At 47.1% G+C, this 19226-nt stretch overlaps 1 protein-coding gene across 5 annotated transcripts; it reads right to left on the bottom strand.

Moving 5' to 3' along the window:
- Positions 1–5286: 5286 nt before the first annotated feature.
- On the bottom strand, positions 5287–19226 carry ROGDI (rogdi atypical leucine zipper). Of its 5 annotated transcripts, none has more exons than XR_006165865.1 (12): positions 19166–19226; positions 16815–16886; positions 14760–14842; positions 13328–13382; positions 12700–12780; positions 10170–10265; positions 8810–8908; positions 8208–8321; positions 7411–7460; positions 6738–6864; positions 6062–6180; positions 5287–5515 (listed from the first exon to the last, which is right to left on the bottom strand). XR_006165865.1 is itself a non-coding variant. In XM_042798749.1 (11 exons), exons 1-11 carry the CDS (start codon positions 19205–19207, stop codon positions 6139–6141), a joined length of 861 nt encoding a protein of 286 aa, XP_042654683.1. In that variant the 5' UTR covers positions 19208–19226; the 3' UTR covers positions 5287–6138. The 5 variants fall into 5 exon arrangements, 3 of the variants coding, with proteins under 3 accessions (XP_042654683.1, XP_042654684.1, XP_042654685.1); XR_006165866.1 differs by having other exon boundaries at positions 5287–5488; XM_042798749.1 differs by having other exon boundaries at positions 5287–6180.

The raw sequence follows: 19226 nt of genomic DNA, 5'->3' as shown, positions 1-19226 counted from the left end.
AGCCATTTCCATCCTCCCCTACAACCTCAGCAGCAGCCCTTCCTATTCTCTGTACATGCATGAATGCAAACGCCATGCATGGTACCTGCAATGCCATCCTGGGCCAACACACCCACTTGAGCCAGTCCACCCCACAGTCCTCTAAGATACAATACCTTAATGCAGACTTTTCAGCCACAAGCTACAGATCGTCCTCAGCTACTGCAGCCAAAGTGTCCCCCCATGCAGAGCCAGCAGCCGGGGGAATCACCATGGAGTGAGAGCAAAGAGAAAGCAGGAGAAACTATTGTTTCCCTCCAGCTAGAGGCTGCAACCCTTTCCAAGCTCACACTCGCTGATCACCAAAACATGCTGTGGAGCATCTTCACACTAAGATCCCTTCTAGGATGACTGAGTGGGAAGCTATGCTTCTTTTCAGAGTTTTCTTTGGAGGGCTCCAGCTCTTCTATTACAGGCTTAATTTTCAGCAGGACTAAAAGTGAAGCATAGCACTATCCGCCGGCTGTGAACATCCATTAACAGAGGCAGCACAAAGCTCTGAAGATGCTTCAAAAGCATAGCCACAGCTTCTGGGAACCCTTTTAGTCCCTGTAGAGGTATTTGGAGCATGTCATCAGTGACACAGCTTCCTTTATGTGCTGCGTCCATTTTAGAAACAGTTTACCTCACTCTTCCCAGGGGACACAAAAGCATATGAAGATGGAACTGCTCTGTACAAGGGAGCAGTGGCTCCCTCCTCCCTATTGCCTTTGCAGAGAATGCTTGGGGCACCAAAGAGAAAGCATGTTCTTCATCCAGAAAATTAGCAATGTCTCCAATTTGAAAAGCATCACCCCCTGAAACAAAAAAGGCCCAAACAATAGGCCTCAAACCAAAGTTGACTTCTGAGTGAATTCCCCAACCACCAACCAGCATCTTAGCAGCATGAAATGCAACCCTGGGAACAATCCCTGAAAACTACAAGTAAACAACAGGAAGTAACTATAAATCCCAAATGTAAAGAAAAACAGAAACTCCTCAGACGTGCCTGGATCCTGGCCAGATCCGGACACGCCTGAGTGAGGCACGTCAATCTACTGGCTATCTCCCGTGCATTTTGTATAGACTTGTTTGTTAAACTGTACAAAAGCCAGACCCTCTCACAGCACAGACGCAGACCTCCCCTACGAGTGGGCGCCCTGCGTGGGACTTCCCAGCTGCCGGGAAAGGCTCTGCGACCCTTCGCTGGGACGGGGCTCCCCAGCTGATGCTCGGGGCGGGGGGATGGTAAAGTAGGAGGGCAACTGGTGATGGATCTTTCTTAATCACTATAGCCAGCTTTATGTAGTAATGACTAGGTGCATTACCTTGCTTATTCTTTCTGCTGCTTTAAACTAAAGTAAAATAATCCCATTTCTTTAGCTTGGTGTCTGTGTCCTTTGTGTTAACCCCGCCAATTGGCAAAACACCCCCTTATCTAGCATCTTTATAGTCCCAGGTTAAGTCAGGTTTTCAACTGCTATAGTCCCTCTGCTTTAGGGTGATACTCTGTGTCCCCATAGGTGACCCTTTTTGCTGGTGTGCGTACAGAGCAAGAAAGGTCCAATTCTATCCTGAAAACACTGACTCCAGAAGGCGGCACCCTGAAAGGCAGCCAAGCACCTACTCATGAATGGGAGTGGTGGTACATGTCCTTCAGTTTCCACCATAGCTGGAAGGCAGGATGAGGCCAGGGATGTTAGGTGCAATTCCAAGCAAGTCCTGGCAGTGGCAATACTTGAGCAGACTGGCATCACCACACACATAGACCTGTAGTTTCAACTCCAACTCCAGGAAAAAATGACTGTATCTTTACAGCCTTAGCTGTTCTTGTCTGCTTAGTGCTGAGACTCTGGGAAGAGTAGCACGAGATCCTGCTCAACATCTGTCACTACTCTGCAGACAATGCAGAAATAGCTGCTCAGATCGAGACAGACTAGAGGCAGCCGTAAAAAAAACTTTCTTCATTACTCTTGTAGTGTGTGGTTCTGCTCTGCTAATGGCCTGCTGCAGTGCTGTTGTTAAAAGCTGCCTAGCAAGTGTCTTCTCCATCTTAGTTTGGGCAACTCTAATTCCTTTTCGAAGGGTACGTAGAAGCGCAGCAGCAGAGGCTCATGGACCAATGCCTTCTCTGGTTTCAAAACCAGCAGCATCCAGGCAGCAGCAACTCAGCTGCTGGACCCATCAAAAGCAGGCACCCAGTGGATCTAAGCAGCAGACTTCTATCCCCTGAAGACTAAGTAGAGATTCCCTGGACAAAAGGGAAAAAGAAAGGTGCCGTGAGGAAATGTTTTGCTCATGAGAACTATAGCTTCATAGTTCTCAGAACTACACAGAACAAAGGAAGCTAAAAAAGAGAATAAAAACCCAGCCCAGGAAAAGGCAGACAATCCCATAACTTCATTCTGCTCCAGTTGCACAGCAGCATTCATCAGTGCATGTACCAATCAAAAGCCCTTGCAGTACTGCAGAGCAGCTCAAACTTCACATACACCTTGTGCTGCCAAGCACTTGCCAGAGATTGTGGCCCGCAGCACGTTTGAGTTGCATTTGCAAAGGGAAGGGTGGGCTGCCAGTAGCAAACCCAGTGCCAACCTCACTGGGCTGCAAAAGCCGAGCCCTTAGCACCTTGGAAATTTTCTTCTGCACTCGGTTTAGTGGGGAAAAAGAGGTAAACTGTATGCTGTGCTTGAGCGGTGGGGTTTTTGGTAGCAGGGGAGGAGGCCACAGCAGTGGTACCTGTGAGAAGCTTCTTGAAGCTCCCCGGCTGCAAGTCGGACCCACCTCTGGCCAGGGCTGAGCCAATTAGTGGCAGTGGCTGCACCTCTGTGATAACGTATGTAAGAAGGAGAACCAGGAAGTGATTTAAGACTTGTGAGGAGGAGTTACGAGAAGGATGAACGCCCAGGACAGTAGAAGGAAGAAAGAAGCGGGGAGGTGCGCCAGAGCAGAGCCCTCTATCCCATGGGGAGAGGGCAGAGCCGCCCCCCACTGCCACCCATGGAGGTCAGTGGTGGAGCAGAGGTCGACCTGAAGCCTGTGGAGAAAGCCACTCGAGGGACAGATGGCTGTGCTTAAAGTAGGCCGGGACTCTGAGGGGAGAAGCAGCCCCCGCTGTTGTGGTTCGGCGCTGGGAGGACTGCAACACGCGGGGGTGAGCCAGGACAGAGCAGCTCGGGAACGGCTGCGGCCCGTGAGGAGGCCTCACGCCAGAGAAGGTTCCTGGAGGCCTGTGTGCAGTGAGAGGGGAGCCCCGGGGAGCAGGGGAGGGCTGGGCGGCGTTCCCCCCACCTCCCGAGAAGGAAGGAGCGGCGAGCTGGCTGTAACCCCCATCCCCTGCCCCTGCACTGATAGGGGAAGAGGGGGAGAGATGGGGAGCAGAGCTGGGCCCGGGGAGAAGGGAGGGGAGGTGTAGTTGGATGTTGTTATGCTTCTCACTGTCCCACCTTGTCTGTTAAGTATTGTCTTTGTTAGTGTTTGAATTAAAAATCAATGTTCTTTTTCCTCCCCTAAGGAGACCATCTTTTGCCCGTGACTGTAATGGGTGAGCCACCCCTCCCTGTCCTTATCTGGATTCCTGAGCCTTTTTTTCTTCATTTTCTCCTTCCTGTTCCTGAGAAGGGAAGGGGTGAATAAACAGCTGCATGGTGCTAAGTCACCCTCTGGGCTCAAACCACAACAGACTGTCAAGTCTTTTAGTTGGTGGACTCTTGCTTTATCTTTCAAACCACTGAGTACCAGCTCAGGGCCAGCCTCTTCTGTCGAATCCCACAACTACCTTGCTGTTACCCTGTTCTGTAAGAGTAACCTAGGCAGTGTTCTGTAGCAGCTGCCACTGCCATCTAGCAGTCCTCACCACACAGCCACTGTGCATCAGAGCTGGAATCAGGACAGGTATTCCATTTTGCAGACTCCTGCCCTCCAGAACTGAAGACGACTGTTTTTATCAAAAGAAAACAAGATACACTGGGTTGCATGTGATATCCCTATCAGCAGGAAGCTGAGTTGGAAAGGATGTGGCGACACTGATTGGTCTGCACACACTAGTGTGAATTAGAAAAGGAGCCTCCTCCACACACAGGGAGGGTTAAAGAGCAGCACAGACAGCTCTAGAGAGGTTATTAACTATAAAAATAATCTCATCCAAGAAGCTGTTAATAGTGAGCAGTTCACACACACACAACCACTTTCTAGGCAGAGAATGGCCTGGAACAGAGCAAGGGCTGGTAAATGCACACCCAGGGCCATGACTGCAGATAGTCATAAGGCTAATTGACTGGAATCAGTAATGGGCTTGCTATTGCATCAGCCCATCCAGGCCTCTCTACCTTCCACTTTTCATTACTTACTAACAAAGACATCCATCAGTCACAGCCTGATACTCGTTTGTAGGATCTATTACTGCCTGCAACCTGTAATACTAGCATGTGTTACACCAAGCACAGCACCAAGCATCAAGTCCTCAGAGAAGGAGGCTGCAGCAGTAACAAAGCTGTCACTAACACACTCAGGATCCAAGGGATCTCACAAAGGGACAGAAAGGGAGGTCACAGACAAGGTAGGCCGCACGTGTCCAGAGCAGAGATCTATGCAGGGGAAAAAAAAAAAGAAAAGCAAAGCAACATACCTACCTCTAGTTTCTATCCTTGGAGCTATTCAAAAGCCATCTGGACATGGTCCTGGGACAACAGCTTTGGGTGGCCATGCTTGAGCAGGGGAATTGGACCAGATAGAGCCCAGAGGTTCCCTTCCAACTTCAACTGTTCTGTGATTCTGTGATGTCTTCCCTTTGAGCACAGTGCACTGGAGAGCTGTGAAGATAGGCTCCAATGGCCCTGACATTTTATAGGGATCTCGGTGAGCCTGCAGTCTTCACCTCAGCACACATGTAGCTCCTGCATCAGGTACTCCAGTGAGGAAAGCCACCGGAAACACAGGCTGGACAGGGCTAGCTGAAGCCAAGCAGGAGACAGGTAATGCTTCCTTTGTTAAGCTCCACCTACAGCCTCTTCCAAACATGATGGTCAAGGGAAGTTTGATGAAGTACTTTAAGTAGTACTCAAGTGTCAGACAGCACTGACCTGAGGCTACACAAACCAGTACCAGCCTTCGAAGAGCTGCCCAGATCTGCCTTCAGAGACCACTACTGTTCTCCCGGTAATGCAAACAGTAATCCAGCATGCATAACTAAGAACAGCCACTCATTTGTAAGACAACACATAATCTTTGATACTCTTTCATTCTCAGCACTGACAGCCCACAGGAAAATGGCAGGTCTGAGGATCTTTATTTCACAGTTATCAATGGCTAGAGGGATGAGTTACATACTGTAGCATCCATGGACAGGCAGCAAATCATAGTAACAATGTGGTACTCACTTTGGGTTTAATGACAGGATGTGAGACTGCACAGCTGTGCTTAAGGTACTGAGGCAGCTCCAAAGGCTGGCAGTGAAAACAAGATACTAAACCTGGAAAAAACCAATTGGCCCAATTGGCTTAGGAAAAAAAAAAAAAAATATTATCACATTGATGCCAGGGAAAAAAAAGAGTTCAAACAGCAGCAAGTAAGAATATCCCCAAGGGGGAATCACTAACACAGGCATGGACAGAACAGATAGGAGAGGGAGAAGCCCAGTGCTAGTCATAACCACAGCTGAACCAGATCACAACACATTTCACTACACGAAGCAACATGCCCTACACTTTCAGTGGTGTGTTAAATCAGTCTGTCTTAATCCCCTCCCAGCCAGTTCACAGTCCAGCAGTTAGTTACAGCACTGTGTGCAAATACAGTTAGTGAGAGTAGCCCACAGCTCCCCATCCCTTGTAACAGGCCACTGTAATTCATCAGTCTTGAAAAGTACAAGCCACGCAATGCATATGAGAACGAAGACAGGCGGAAGCTTTCACCAACCACACAGCATTGCTTGGTGCCCTGTTTATGCAGCAGTCCCAGGTTACTAAAATTGTGTCTCTGGACACACTGACCCTACCCTGTGGAAGGCCACATGGTAGAAAACCACAGCACTCCTCAGGCTGACCTGGACTCAGCTGGCATGTTGAAAACAAACAGGGAGATGCTGGAAGTGCTGTAAGGGCCCAGAGACTTCACAGAGAATTAATACGGTCTGTAGTTCCAGTAACTGGAGAAAACAGAGATCTGGAAAGCAAGAAAAGCAGTTAAGTTCCTGTATCCCTTGGGCCATAGAAGAAAGAGCATATAATAGGTGTGTAAAGATTGAACTTTACAGCATTATGCACACCAGTACTGCATTGCACAAGAGCAGATTTGCTGCTGTTGCCACTGAAGAGACTGGGAGCACAAAGTTACTGGCTCAAGCTGGCACCCAGGTCAGCTGCAGAGCTGGAACTGAACACTGGTCTACTAGAACCTAGTTTGCTGAGGTCTCCATACCTCCTCTCCAGCACCCTGGCATTTCCTCACATCCAGATCATTACTGAGAACACAAAAGTGTCTATCTGCTCCTCTCCTTCAGGTCACCAGTTCAGCAAACACATCTGCCACACTACTACACTTATCCCAGATGGCTGTCTGCTAGGCAGTGCCAGCCAGCTCCCTGGCTCCAGAGCATTGATTCATTGCTTGTTTTCAAGTTTATAAGTTGTACAGAATAATACCACCTCAGATTTTTAGGAGATCTGAGGTCCTCTCAAAATCCAGAGTTAAAAGCAAAGCCTCTTCTCTATGGCTATTACCTTGTCCTTCAGTTGCTGGCAAAGCTGCAGTGAAACTGTGAAGAAGACAAGGGCATCATTTAACCATGGTATAACACATTCCACTTTATGGACGTGGCTGACTTCATACCGCTGGTTGCCAAACTCACTGGAGTGGGGGAAAAAAAAGAGCACAGTTTTACACACAACAGCACAGAACACAAAACTCAACTGTCCTCCATTCTCACAGAAGATACCACTAATATTTCTACTACATTTAAAACAGCACCTGGTAAAGTTAACAGAATGCAAACTCTGAATCTACCTCTGATCAGATTCAGAGTTAAGCTAAATCTAATACGTTTAAGGTAGAAACTTTACAACTTTCCCGAGAGACACAAAGGCAGGAAATGCAGATAGCAACACTAATAACCTAATATTCACTTTAACTGACAACTCTCATCTCTAGACAAACTCGTGGCACTGTGTGTGGCGGTTGTATACTGGAAAGTCACATCTTTGGGCCTTTATGACTGAATCATTAAAGAAACACCATTATGGCACCTGTGACTTCACAGGCACAGCAACAGCAAGTGACTCAGTCCAGATTCTCCACTTAACAGATGCTACAGTCAAAACTGCATCCAGCCATTTGGATCTCATCCTCTGCATACTCCTCCACCTGTTACACAGTCCTTGTAGTGACTGTACTTACAACATGGCTCCAGGGTTGTGTAAAATGGACCCTCCAGCAGGTTTGAAGTTCTAGAGGAGAAGGAAAAGGTCATTAGGATTTTGATGCAGTAAACAAACTACTTAGAAGGAAGACATTTAAGGTTTGCACTTTCAGTAGCCTGGCATCAAGAAATGTCTATACTGCATCTGCCTGAATACTCCATTCGTATGGAATCCACGTCACTTGATCTCTTGCTGCTCCTTCATGAAAAAAAATTCTACACAGTGGATGAGCCCAACTTAGCTCCAAATTTTAGCACCACAAAAATAAGATCAGAATATCCAGAAGAAAAACAAAAGATAGATTTTAGGAAAAACAATCCTTATGGAAGGACTGCATTTCATAAAGCTAAAGAATTTAATTCTGGTTTTACAGGATATCAAACTAACCCAGAGGCAACAGGTGAAGCAGAAAAGTATCCATCGAAACTCCATTCAGAAAGCCCAAGATGCTACTTTGATGAAACCGAATTAATACATTTATGCCCTTCCAAAATTATGCAAAATTACCAAACTGTATTGTAAGATAAAGCATTAATTGTCAAAAAAAAACAGTTACTGGATTTCTCCAGAGCACTGGTATTTTCTTCTGGGCTATGACCCACACTAGATTTAGAGCCAGTGTTCTGTCTGCATCAGATCTAAACAGAGACACTTAACACCATTTACAGTCATTTCTGTGTTATCTTATGCACATAACATTGCACTATGTAGCAGTGCGATCACCTTACAGTGAGATGTAGGGAGAGGTAAATAAACAAGGGTAGGAGATGTCACCTTGGTTGTGCTGGGCTGCAGCAGGTGGAGTTGGTAGACAGTCAGGCACAGCTTATTCAGGTTAATATAGAAATTCACAAGGATGTCTGGAGGCAGAGCAGGGGTGAACATTTTCTGGTGAGAAAATAAGTGGTTTCTTTGTCAGTGAAAGAACCATTATTTCTAATGCTGGTAAATCGCTACCTTTTTCTAAGCCATACTACAGTTATCCCACAGGAAGAAGGACACTGGAAAAGAAACAAAGACTGAGCAGCTCACAGGCAATGGTTATTCCTCTTGCTGCACCTGATCAAATGGTGTGTGCATGATGGTGACAAGAGAGGATGGAGCAGTGTTCACAAAGGCAAATCATCCCTGGACAAGATTCCTGGGCAGAGAACAAAACTTCGTCTCTGAAAACCAGAGTCCTTGTGCCCAAGTCATCTGCTTTCCCACAGGAGGATACAGAGCAGCCAAAAATGCTCAGGGTTTGCACCCGCTTCAGCTCTCTCTTTCTCCCTCAAGAGACACTTCAGAAATCCATTTCCATCAGGATGCAGCACAATTTCCTAACTGTTGCATGCTGACAGACTATATGGAAATCTAGACCACCACATACTTACTGTGAGACCACTGGAGGCAATCTCTGGTAGAGTCAGAGTGGCTGGAGTGGTAAGCCGATTTCGGGCTCTCGAGAGTTGTAGCATCACAGCATCCATAAGCTACAAAATAACATACACTGCTGAGCTCTAGATAGTGTGCTACAGAAGCCTACAGCCTTTTGCAAGGGTTACAATCACCACCCTCAGCCCCTCACCCTTCCAGGAATCCAGGGACTTACTGGGAAGGAGTGGCTCCTGCATAAATACAGTTTAACTGTTACCACTGTCACAGACACCTGTGAGACAGGCCCGGAGTGTTTAATACCAGAGAGTGAAGAGAGAACAGCTATTCATTAGAAGAGTAAGAAGAGAACATGAGATCAATTATCGATGCCACAAAAGCATCAACAAACTCATCATCAGCTCTTCCGAGGAGCAGGCATTAAGGAAAAACAAGCTGTGTTCTAGTTCTCCCCATTCCCACATCATGGGTACAACGACTGCTGAATGGGCCTCCTCTGTTCATAACTATCTATGAGTTAGGGCACTAGAGAAAAGAACCAGCTCACTGTCAGTCCAATCCTGTCAGAAACCACCGTTCAAAGGCTCTATTCAGGTAGACCTTTTCCAGAAAAAGTGGGAAGCAACATATGTCTGTTACACAGCTCACAACTCCCAAGATGAAGGCATTTTATATTATGACTAATTTCTATTCCCTACTTCCATGCAAAAGTAAAAAGGCAATACTTTTATTACCTAGCTTCTTCCTATTAGCAGCTCTTGCCCATGTGGAGACTAAAATGGTTTAGCTTTCTCACATTTGATATTCTGATGGGTAAGTCAAACTCTGGAACCTTCAGAATGTGCTTCCAAGCAGAGGGCTGGGCTTTATTGCCACACAGCAGCTGGTCTGTATCAGACAGCGTCAACTACTACTGGGAAGTGAGAAGTCACTTTCAAATCATCAGTAAATCAAGAGTACTAACTGTAATCTTTTGTTTGCTGATGACTGCCTCGTTTCTTCTCTCACCAAAAGCACTCGCTGACAGAGAAAAGCATGAGCTGTGTAACCACAATCATCCAAAAAAAAAGTCAAGGGAGATGCTCCCAGAATACCGCTGCTGTGCAACAGGGCACCAACTGCTCAGATTACTGTTCACCATGACGTACAGCCCTGTTATTGATGCTAAACTGGTACAGATTAATATCAAATATGAGGTCACATGGATACTCCTCGTCACAGGTACATATGGGTACAACTGGGGAATCCTTTTCCAGTAAGAGACCCAGGACAGTAATATGCATTAACTGTGTTTAAAGCAACAAATGGAGGGAAGAAAAATGCATGCTCCTACCCAAGTAGAAAGAGCTTTCTCCTCACCTTGAGAACCTCTGAGCCTGTTTTGAACTGGTAGTTTACATCTCTGTTCACAAGGAGGTAAATGGCCTGGTTAACATGGTTTCTAGCATCCTGGATCTGCAAAGGCACAAATGCAGCCCTATTAAATAAACGCTCTCTATAATACACTCTAGGAAGTAGAGGTTTCCCTGATTACCTTGTTGGCCCTAAGAAAATGCTGACTTCTCCAACATTGGGGCCATTTCTCTCTGAGTACAAGACACTCATAACACTAATCTATCACTGTTGCTCAGATGCATTATTGGGTTCTTCACTCAAGGACTGAAGATACAGAACAGCCTGACAGCTACAACCTGGACTGTCAATAAGAATATTGCTGCTGCCCTGAAGGAACAGTGACATCAGGCACTCTCATCCTGTGACGATTCTGATCATAACTGTTCAGGTAGAAATCCTCACTGTTGATGGTGTATGGCAGTCAGGTCTAGCAACACAAATAATGATTTATTCCTTAGAAACTATTAGAGCTAAAACCAATGACGTAAATTACATCAAGAGCAGTAATAAGCAGCAAACATTGGTATCTAATACAGCATCTCTGGCAGTATTCCAGAGTCCTTCTAAACTGTTGGGGTTGAGAGTTATCTCCAGGAAGTTATCAGGAAGCTGCCATCACGCCGCTTGTGTGGAACTTGATCAGACTAAGGACACAGCTAGCTTAAGTCACTCTTAGGCAAGACGGCGTGCAGCCACGAGACAATTATCAATGCAGGATTGACAGGTCTATCCCAGTGCTTTCATGGGAGCAAGGACAAACCAGAGGAAGAAGAAGATGGCCCTGGGAGAAAGTGACTTGTGTTCAGTTTCAGGCAAGCAGTAGGAAAATTGAAAAAAAGCAAAGGGGTAAATCAGAGGGTACAATAAATGGAAAAGGTAAACAGGTAAACTTGTATGAGAGGTGGCTGCTGGGAGATGGTTAACACAGCCTGGGATATTTGTAGTTTGATACATCTACATTGCTCCCTAGCAACCCCATATGCCAGCTTATCCTTGTAGAAGCCTCCCTGGCATAGATCTGAGCACTGTTTCCTTCTCATCCAGAGATCAGGGATCATAGAATAGCTCTGCTCTTTAGAAAGCACAAGGCACTGGAGGCTACAGAGAGAAGAGAGAGATTACAAAGTCCACTATCAGACTGCAGAGAGATTCTGCAGGCACATGGGCTATAGCATCTCCAAATATCATGCCTTTACGACTCCCAGATGCTTTCAAGCAGGCTAAATTACACTTGCAGTGTTATCCAACCCAGCAGTGCTAATCCTGCTATTATAAGGACTTGTTTCATTTCTATTCCTCCTTGATTTTGCTCTGTTTTCTAATCAAGTTCCTCAAAACTTATTCGCCTGCACTTGCATTCCTTAAAAATGTGCCTATACTACAATTTCTTACCAATGATTTTACTTTGCACAGAGACTTGGCACAAAACTCCAACTGGCACCACTCACTAAGGGAAGAAACTCACAATACTTCAAGATGCTACCTTTTAATTCAGACAGGACAGAGATCTCCACATAATCACTGTAAATGCTTCTGTGCAGAGTCCTTTAGGCACTCACATTCCACATCTGAATAACATTAGAACATAAAACTCTTCCAAGTAAACAAAGGAAGGTGCTTTCTATAAAAGCTGGTAGAAGCCTATCAACCAGGAAGCAGTACAAAACACACACAAAATAGGATGCACTGCTGAGTGTTATCACAAAATCTTCCTATGCCTTGGCATAAACAAACTCAGTCAAGTTTGGCTTTAACATCTCAAGTATACAATTTTCTAGATTTCCACAAAGTTACCAGGTAGAGCTTTCACTTTGCTGCCAAAGCAGCCGCTGGAAGCTGCACTCAAGACCAAATGCACTGATCACCTAGAAAAATCTAAGCCATAGAGTAGTGACGCACATGGAATACATCCTTCTCCGACCTACTCGGGTATGACAAAGTAAGCATGAGAAACTATGTCTCCAAGATCAGGCACTAGGATCAGGTCCTGAAATCAGGTATCTCCCAGCAAAATGATGGGAAAGAAATTCAATGTTCTGGAGAGCCACAACCCTTTAACTCCTTAACTGAGGGAGCTCAGCTATGCTACAAGAGCACAATGCAGTGAGATTTGTTCTCAGCATAAAGAAATGCTTCTGTAAGAGAATGAGAGCAAGCTACTCAAAACCTCTGAAGTTGCTCTTCATCCTGCTAGCCTGGGTTTTATAAGCAGACACAAGTCCAGTACTGCACAGGTACCCTAGGCACTCCTTTTAAAGGATTATGACTGCTATCCAGACAGCCTTCAGCTCGCTGGTTTCAGGAAGAAGCAGAACCCACCTCTCTCTTCTAACAACATAACTGAGTTTAATTGCACCTGCTTCCTCCCTTAGCCTTTATCACTGGAGCCAATGGAGGACAGACACAACCTTCTTTCTGAGAAAGCAAGGGGCAACAGCTACTGCTTGGAGAGTGTAGATGTTACAGAGGGGTAGGCATCTAAAGTTAACAGTACCTGCTGCAATTTCCACTGCTTGTCTTCCCGAAACGCAAAATGCAGGAGCTGATTATTTCTGGGCATTTTCAGATTAACGTCCTTGAAGAAAGAAACAAACACACACATGAGAGCAGACAACCGCCAATATGCAGAACATAAAGACTGCCAGTCTCACTCCATTCTGTCTCCCAGACTGTCTTGGCAAGCTGCTTGCAGCAGTCCTGGCACAGCCAGAACTTCGGTCTTCCTACAGGAAGATGTTAATACAAAGGATAAGTTGAAAGGCATTTATTGAATTTGATCCAGGCAGGACACAGGACCTCATCTCAAAAGACCCCCAAGGAAATTTGATATTACACAACAAATGTGGTAAAAGCAAGGAATCCCCATAAAAGTTGATTCCACCACTCACCAGAGAGTGTGTGTGTTGGGGGAAGGGGTGATAGATGCTGGATCTTGGCAAATTTCAACAGCTGCTGAAACATTAAGGTTTTAAGGCCTGTTAGGGAACACTGACAAAGAATACTTACCAGTCCCTGGTAAAGCATAACAAGGATGACCTCTCCCTTGAGGTCATCAAAGTGTAATAAAGATGACTCCCACCCCTTGATGGTACCACAAAGCAAGAAGCATGGCAAGTACTCACAGCTTGACACAGGGCATCTCCCTGCAGCGTCAACACACCTTTTACCTGGTCTGTGCTGGAATGAGAAGAAGGATTTGGGCAACACAAGTCACAGGAGGCAAGAGACACCTACCAAAATTTCCAACTTGACACTGAACCTCCCTGTCTCGTGTAGCTAGCCAAGTTCTCTTCCTTTAGCTGGGGGAAGTAGATGAACTCTACACACACTTTCAAGTCCCCAGGTCTTGGCTTGCAGCCAGCTACTGTGGTATTCCTTATGAGCCACCTCACCCTAACTGCCCTGCCTAAAGCATTATGTTCCTTTCTGTTCCCAAGCTTATTTTGTGTATTACCTATCAACACTTTGGTTGCTGTTACAGACAGCTCTAGTAGGCACAAACACAAGATACTAGATGAATTAATGACATTGGAGTGCTACATGGTCCATATGGGAGTTGAAAGCTACAAACTCCACCCTGCCCAACCCCCCAACAAGAAAAAAAAAAAAAAAAAAATACCCACACCTCAAACCCTTTAAAAGGTCCTGCAAGATGGCTCACATTTACAGTGAACAGTGGGGGAAAACTGAAGCACCTGGGCCTTCAAGAACTCAGTTGAGCCATATTTTACATTTTAATACACTACACAGAGACTCTTTAGATCAACACTTTTTAAGATCTGCCTTGCAACGACGAATGAAAACTAGAATCAACTTTAATACTTCAAGATCTGAAGAAAGCAACATTCAAACCCAATACAGAATCACTGCATCATTCTATAAAATGCTCACCATGCTGTTTCTAAGGACCAAGGTCTCCCACTTTGCAACAAGCTTGCAACCTCTGCCAGAGTGCAACTATTCAAGGCTGAGACCTATGCTGAAGATCAAAAAATGGACAGCTATTGCAGAAGTGCACTTCTATAGCACCTTCTACACAGGTCTGTTTGCTCTGTGCCAAGTAGATTTATTATTGCTATTTTAGGGAGGTTAGGACAGAAGTTAAGATTTGTCCATAGTCAGAGTCAAAAATTGAGCTAAGAGCAGAACTGAAGTCTTGTTAACTGCAAATCCCTGTGCCCAGAATCAGAAATATGCCCCTTGGCAAAACTGCTGACAGCAGCACACTGATGCAACATACCAGCGTGTGGTTGGGAATCAATGACTACGTCATAGGTGTCAGTAGGAAACACCACACGTCTGGCTAAGGCAGCCCCTGGAGCATGGCTACAGACCGTCATAGTAACCTGCCATAAGTTTGTTCACTTGTTTTCCTTGAGGTGAAATCTGGTCTTAGAGCAAACCCCTTTGCTCTGGTGGGGCCGTGCAGACCTTTGCCGCAGGCACCCACGGAACAGCGCCCTTCGCTGCAGGGGGAGCCCCCCGGCACAAAGAGGGGCACGGCGGGGAGCGGGGCAGAGCGGCCGCAGCCCACTGCCCGCCACGACCACTCACCCCGCTGTGCTCAGCACAAAGTTCTCCTGCTTGACAGCTCCTCCCGAGCCGCTGGCGGGCAGGGCAAACCGGTGAGAGGCCTCCTGACCAAGAGAGGACATAGTGAGTGCTACAGCATCCACCTGGGCCCAGCCCACCACAAGCCAGGAACAAAGACAAGGCAAAAGCAGATATACAGACACTGGCAAGTGGCGAATTGTGGAGTGGTCACCTTTGCACGCCTCCCACAACCCACCTAGCAGAGCACTGTCGTGGTTTGAGCCTGGTCAGCAACCAACCCCCGCAGCTGGTCACCCTCCCTTCCCCCTCCCCACCTGGGAATGGGGGAGGGGATTAGAGGGGTGCAGGGAGACTCGCAGGCTGAGATAGGAACAGTTCAACAATGGCAATAAAACGAGAACAATGATGATGATAGAAAAAAAAAGAAATATATAAACAGGCAATGCACAATGTAATTGCTCACCACCCACTAACCAATCCCCAGCCCGTTCCCGGCCAGCGACCCCAAGATACCAAAATCTTGCAATCACAATCCTGAAAGCGAGAGAGAGAGAGCTCCTTCCCAACCACCCCTCCTCTATATAGTGAGCATGACATTCCATGATATGGAATATTTCATTGGCCAATTTGGGTCTGGTGCTGTGGCCGTGCTCCCTCCCTGCTCCCTGTGCCCTTGCGCACGGGCAGGACACGGGGAGTCGGAGAGTCCCTGAAGTCTCGGTAGCAGCTGAAAACATCAGTGTGCTATCAACATTCTTCTCATACCAAACCCAAAGCTAAATGCAAAACACAGCACTCATCTAGTCCCTGAAAAGGAATATTAACTCTATTTCAGCCCAAACCAGGATAAGCACACAGAATTTCGCTCATCCTCCTGCAGGACAGCACACAGCCTGTGAGAAGGCTCAGTGCGTGCCGTTCATGACAAAAGGCGTTGGAAATCCCACGCTCCAGCTCCATAACCCGGAGCCAGGCAAGGTGGGCAGTGCCCAGAGCGGTTGTCAAGCTGCCCGCAGCAGGAAGGGCACTCTGCACAGCCCGTCCCTGCCTGTCCTCAGGCGCTGTGCTGCTGCCCCTTTCTCAACACGCTTGCTGCCCAGGCTGCCCAGCGCAAGCACCACAGGTCCCATACCCCCATGGGAAGTTTGGAGTGAAAACCAGCACTCATGACCGGTTATACTGGCTGGTGACTGTCCTTTAATCACACTTCACCCTTAAAACTGTAACAAAGTCTTCAAAACAGATACTGTATTTACAGATACTTCAGGTTGTCACCTGCTACTGAGTCACATCCTGGGTCAGCACTACAACACTCCTACTCCCTCTGGCAGCTGTCCCTCACCTCTACATTTTTGCCCTGCTCTTGCATCACCCACTAACCCCCACCAAAACCTCAGTGTTAAGGGGCTGGGCCTGCTGAAAACTAACCTAGCAGGAAAGTGGCAAACTCTCGTGCGCACAATCCCCCTTGGCCAGTTCACTGCCTGGCTGCCTGGAAAGAGCCAAACCTGGCAGCCCACGCTTAGGCTGGCAAAAGGGGCTGAAGACCTGGTTCAGCTGAACACTTGATGCCTCTGAAAGGGGCAGGTGCCATCAGAGAAGTGGGTATATGGAGGTAAGGATGGTTTTGAATGGGGAGAGTGCATGCTACTAATTACTGCACAAGTAGTAGCTTGCCAGCTAAAGGCTATCGTGCTTGTTTCTGCAATCACATGATAGAGTTACAGGCAGATCCATATTCTCTGTTCCAGAAAATATTCAAATCTCGGGCAAATGCTGGGCAGACAGGTCTGTCTGCTTCCATGTCCCTTTTCAAAGCACCTCTCTCAGCAAAGAGGGTCAAGAACAGAGCAATGTAAGAGAAATCAGCTTTATTATGAGTCCTTGAGTCAGACAGCAAGCAAACACTTGGGACAGCACTGGACATGCGTGATGGACCTTTCTGTGCACCCTCTACCAAGATTTTTTCTCTCCAGGGGAAAGCTATCACCATTCCTCACCTGGGAGAGCAACAAACCCACAACACAAAAAACAGATGAAGCAAATTAACCTTACCTTCAAAATATCCTGCAGCTGTTTCAAAACAGCATGGACCTCTTCTTGTAAAAGCCATTTAAATTCTTCTTCCTATGTTGTGGAAATATAGCAGTGGAATCATTAGAAGTCAAACACTGGAAATAAATCTCTCAGAAACATTCAAATTATTTAAGTTCTAAGTATACTGCTATGTCCATGATGTTTAAATCGCATGCTAGAAGGAAAAGAAAAAGACTTCTTCCTGATTTGTTGAAAGGCCTTACTTTCCACTCCTCCACCCCAGTCAAATGAACTGTCCTCATTCTTCTTCTGACTTTGCTTAACAAAGCAGTAATCTTACAAATCACTGTGCCAATAATGACAGAAGTAGGAAATAAAAGGCAGCACAGGATGTGAGTTTCAGAGCAAAGTGCAGATCCTGCTGCTTCAAAATCTAGGGTATCTTTTTTAACTGCTGGGGTGGGCTTACCTTGGCTGGCTGGATGCCAGACACCCACCCAGCCTCACCCACTCCCCACCCTCAACAGGACAGGAGGAGGAAATGAGATGAAGAGCTCATACCTCAGGAAAAAGACAGGCAGATGCCTTACCAATTATGGTCACAGGCAAAACAGACTCAACTTGTGGAGAAATTTGTTGTCAACTAGATGATGAGAAACAAAGACAAAAACTAAAACGCTACTCCTCCTCCCCAGGGGCATTTTACCAAGCAACAGCAGCCTAAAAATAAAGCAAACTAAACTGGAAAGTGGCAGGGGGGAGGGAAAGGCTGAGGACTCCCAATCATTTGGGCAAAGTCAGTACCAGGTTCAGATCTGATGACACCGCCTCAGGCCTCAATCAGTTGTCTGCTACAGAGAAGTCTGTATAAAGCAGATCCTCAAACCACAGCTAAGAATTCCTGTTAAACCACAAGACCCCATGCAGAAGATCATCAGAGAAGTAGGGACAGAAGCAAACAAGGGACAAATAAGAGACTGACACTTGCTACCTTGTAAGAAAGGAGAAACTTGATACATGGAAATTACTGGAAGGGAATGAATTGAGCAGGTTGCCCACAGAAAAACTGGAAAGGTGTGGTCAGCTTAGAAATTTAAGCCTGTGGTTCAGTTCCTGTTCACCATGAGAAACACAAAATAACTACTCACTGATGTGTCATCACCTTATGCAAGAGTTATCTGAACAAAGAGTAGGACAAGGACAGTTTAGTTTCAACAAACATTCATGCAAAGCAGGTACACACAAACAAACTCAGGTAGGATTCTTTGTTATCCTTCAAACCAGTGTGGGTGCAGGACCACTGACTTTCAACATTTAATTGTGTTTTAGGTGTCTGGGCATCATATTGACATATTGGATTCCTTGCTCTTTTGTTCTCTGTAACACTCTCTCTCCTACAGGTTCCCAAAGGAACAGAAATCACATGGGTAAAGCAGATGCCTTTAGTGGCTCCACCACCTCACTGTCATCACACAGATGTTTCTACTTTATGTCATCATTAGTGTCTTTCAGCCCCATGGCAACAGCAAAAGATCTTATATCCATTGGTATTAATTTCAGACTAAGCCAAGTTAATTCACCACGTTTGTGCACTACACATCTGTATTTCTGAGGAATGTTAGTCATATAATTCCAAATCACGTTAATTTTAGAAAAATCTGGTTTTCACATGAGGCTTTCTGCCTAGCCCAAATGCATCTCCAGAATTCCCTCCCTAGATAGGAATTTTTCACTACTTCTTGCAGCTCACGTTCCCGGAGATGTCTGCAATGTGAACTGGTCTACATCCTTCCTGCCTTTATCAAGACAAGGCTGCTTTGACATACCTGCCTGCCATTTGCTAGGCCTGGTTTTCCATCAAGCAACCTGCTGGACTATGAAAAAATCAAGGTCACGTAAGACATTTCATTGTTTAACGTAAGTAGGACTGCCTCCAGCCCTCACCTGCCTCTGGACTCAGCCGAGACCAATGCAAGGAGCGGCGTCAATCGCAACCCGCCCTTGCACTGCTTAGGGGAGAACACCAAAGCGGAGGCTGTTAAAGCAGAGACAGAGTCCGGCGGAGCCCACGGCCTGCTGGGCGGCCGCGGCCCGGAGGCCAGCACAGCCCCGGAGCCCAGGGCCGGGCACCTCGGCACGGCCCCGCCGCCGAGCAGGAGCCTCCGGGCCCGCGCAGCAGCGGCCCTCGCGGCCCGCCCCGGCCCAGGCGCGGGGAGCCGGGGGCAGGGCACGGCCTCACCGCCGCCCGGGGCCAGCCGGGGCGGGCGGCTCCCCACCCGGGCGCGGCCGGTCGGGCCGGGCCTGCGGAGGTCCCGGCCGCCACCGCTCCACCGTTGCCACGACAGCGGCGAGCCCCCCGCTCGACTCACCAGCACCCCCCGCTCCGCCGCACTCGCCATGGCCGCCGCCATCCCGCCCCCGGCCCCTCGG

The sequence above is a fragment of the Tyto alba genome, unplaced genomic scaffold (assembly GCF_018691265.1).
Source record: "Tyto alba isolate M040663 unplaced genomic scaffold, T.alba_DEE_v4.0 Super-Scaffold_28, whole genome shotgun sequence".
In the NCBI taxonomy this organism is placed as follows: Eukaryota; Metazoa; Chordata; class Aves; order Strigiformes; family Tytonidae; genus Tyto; species Tyto alba.
Note: the sequence above shows the minus strand (reverse complement) of the source record. Positions and strands in the feature narration are given on the sequence as shown.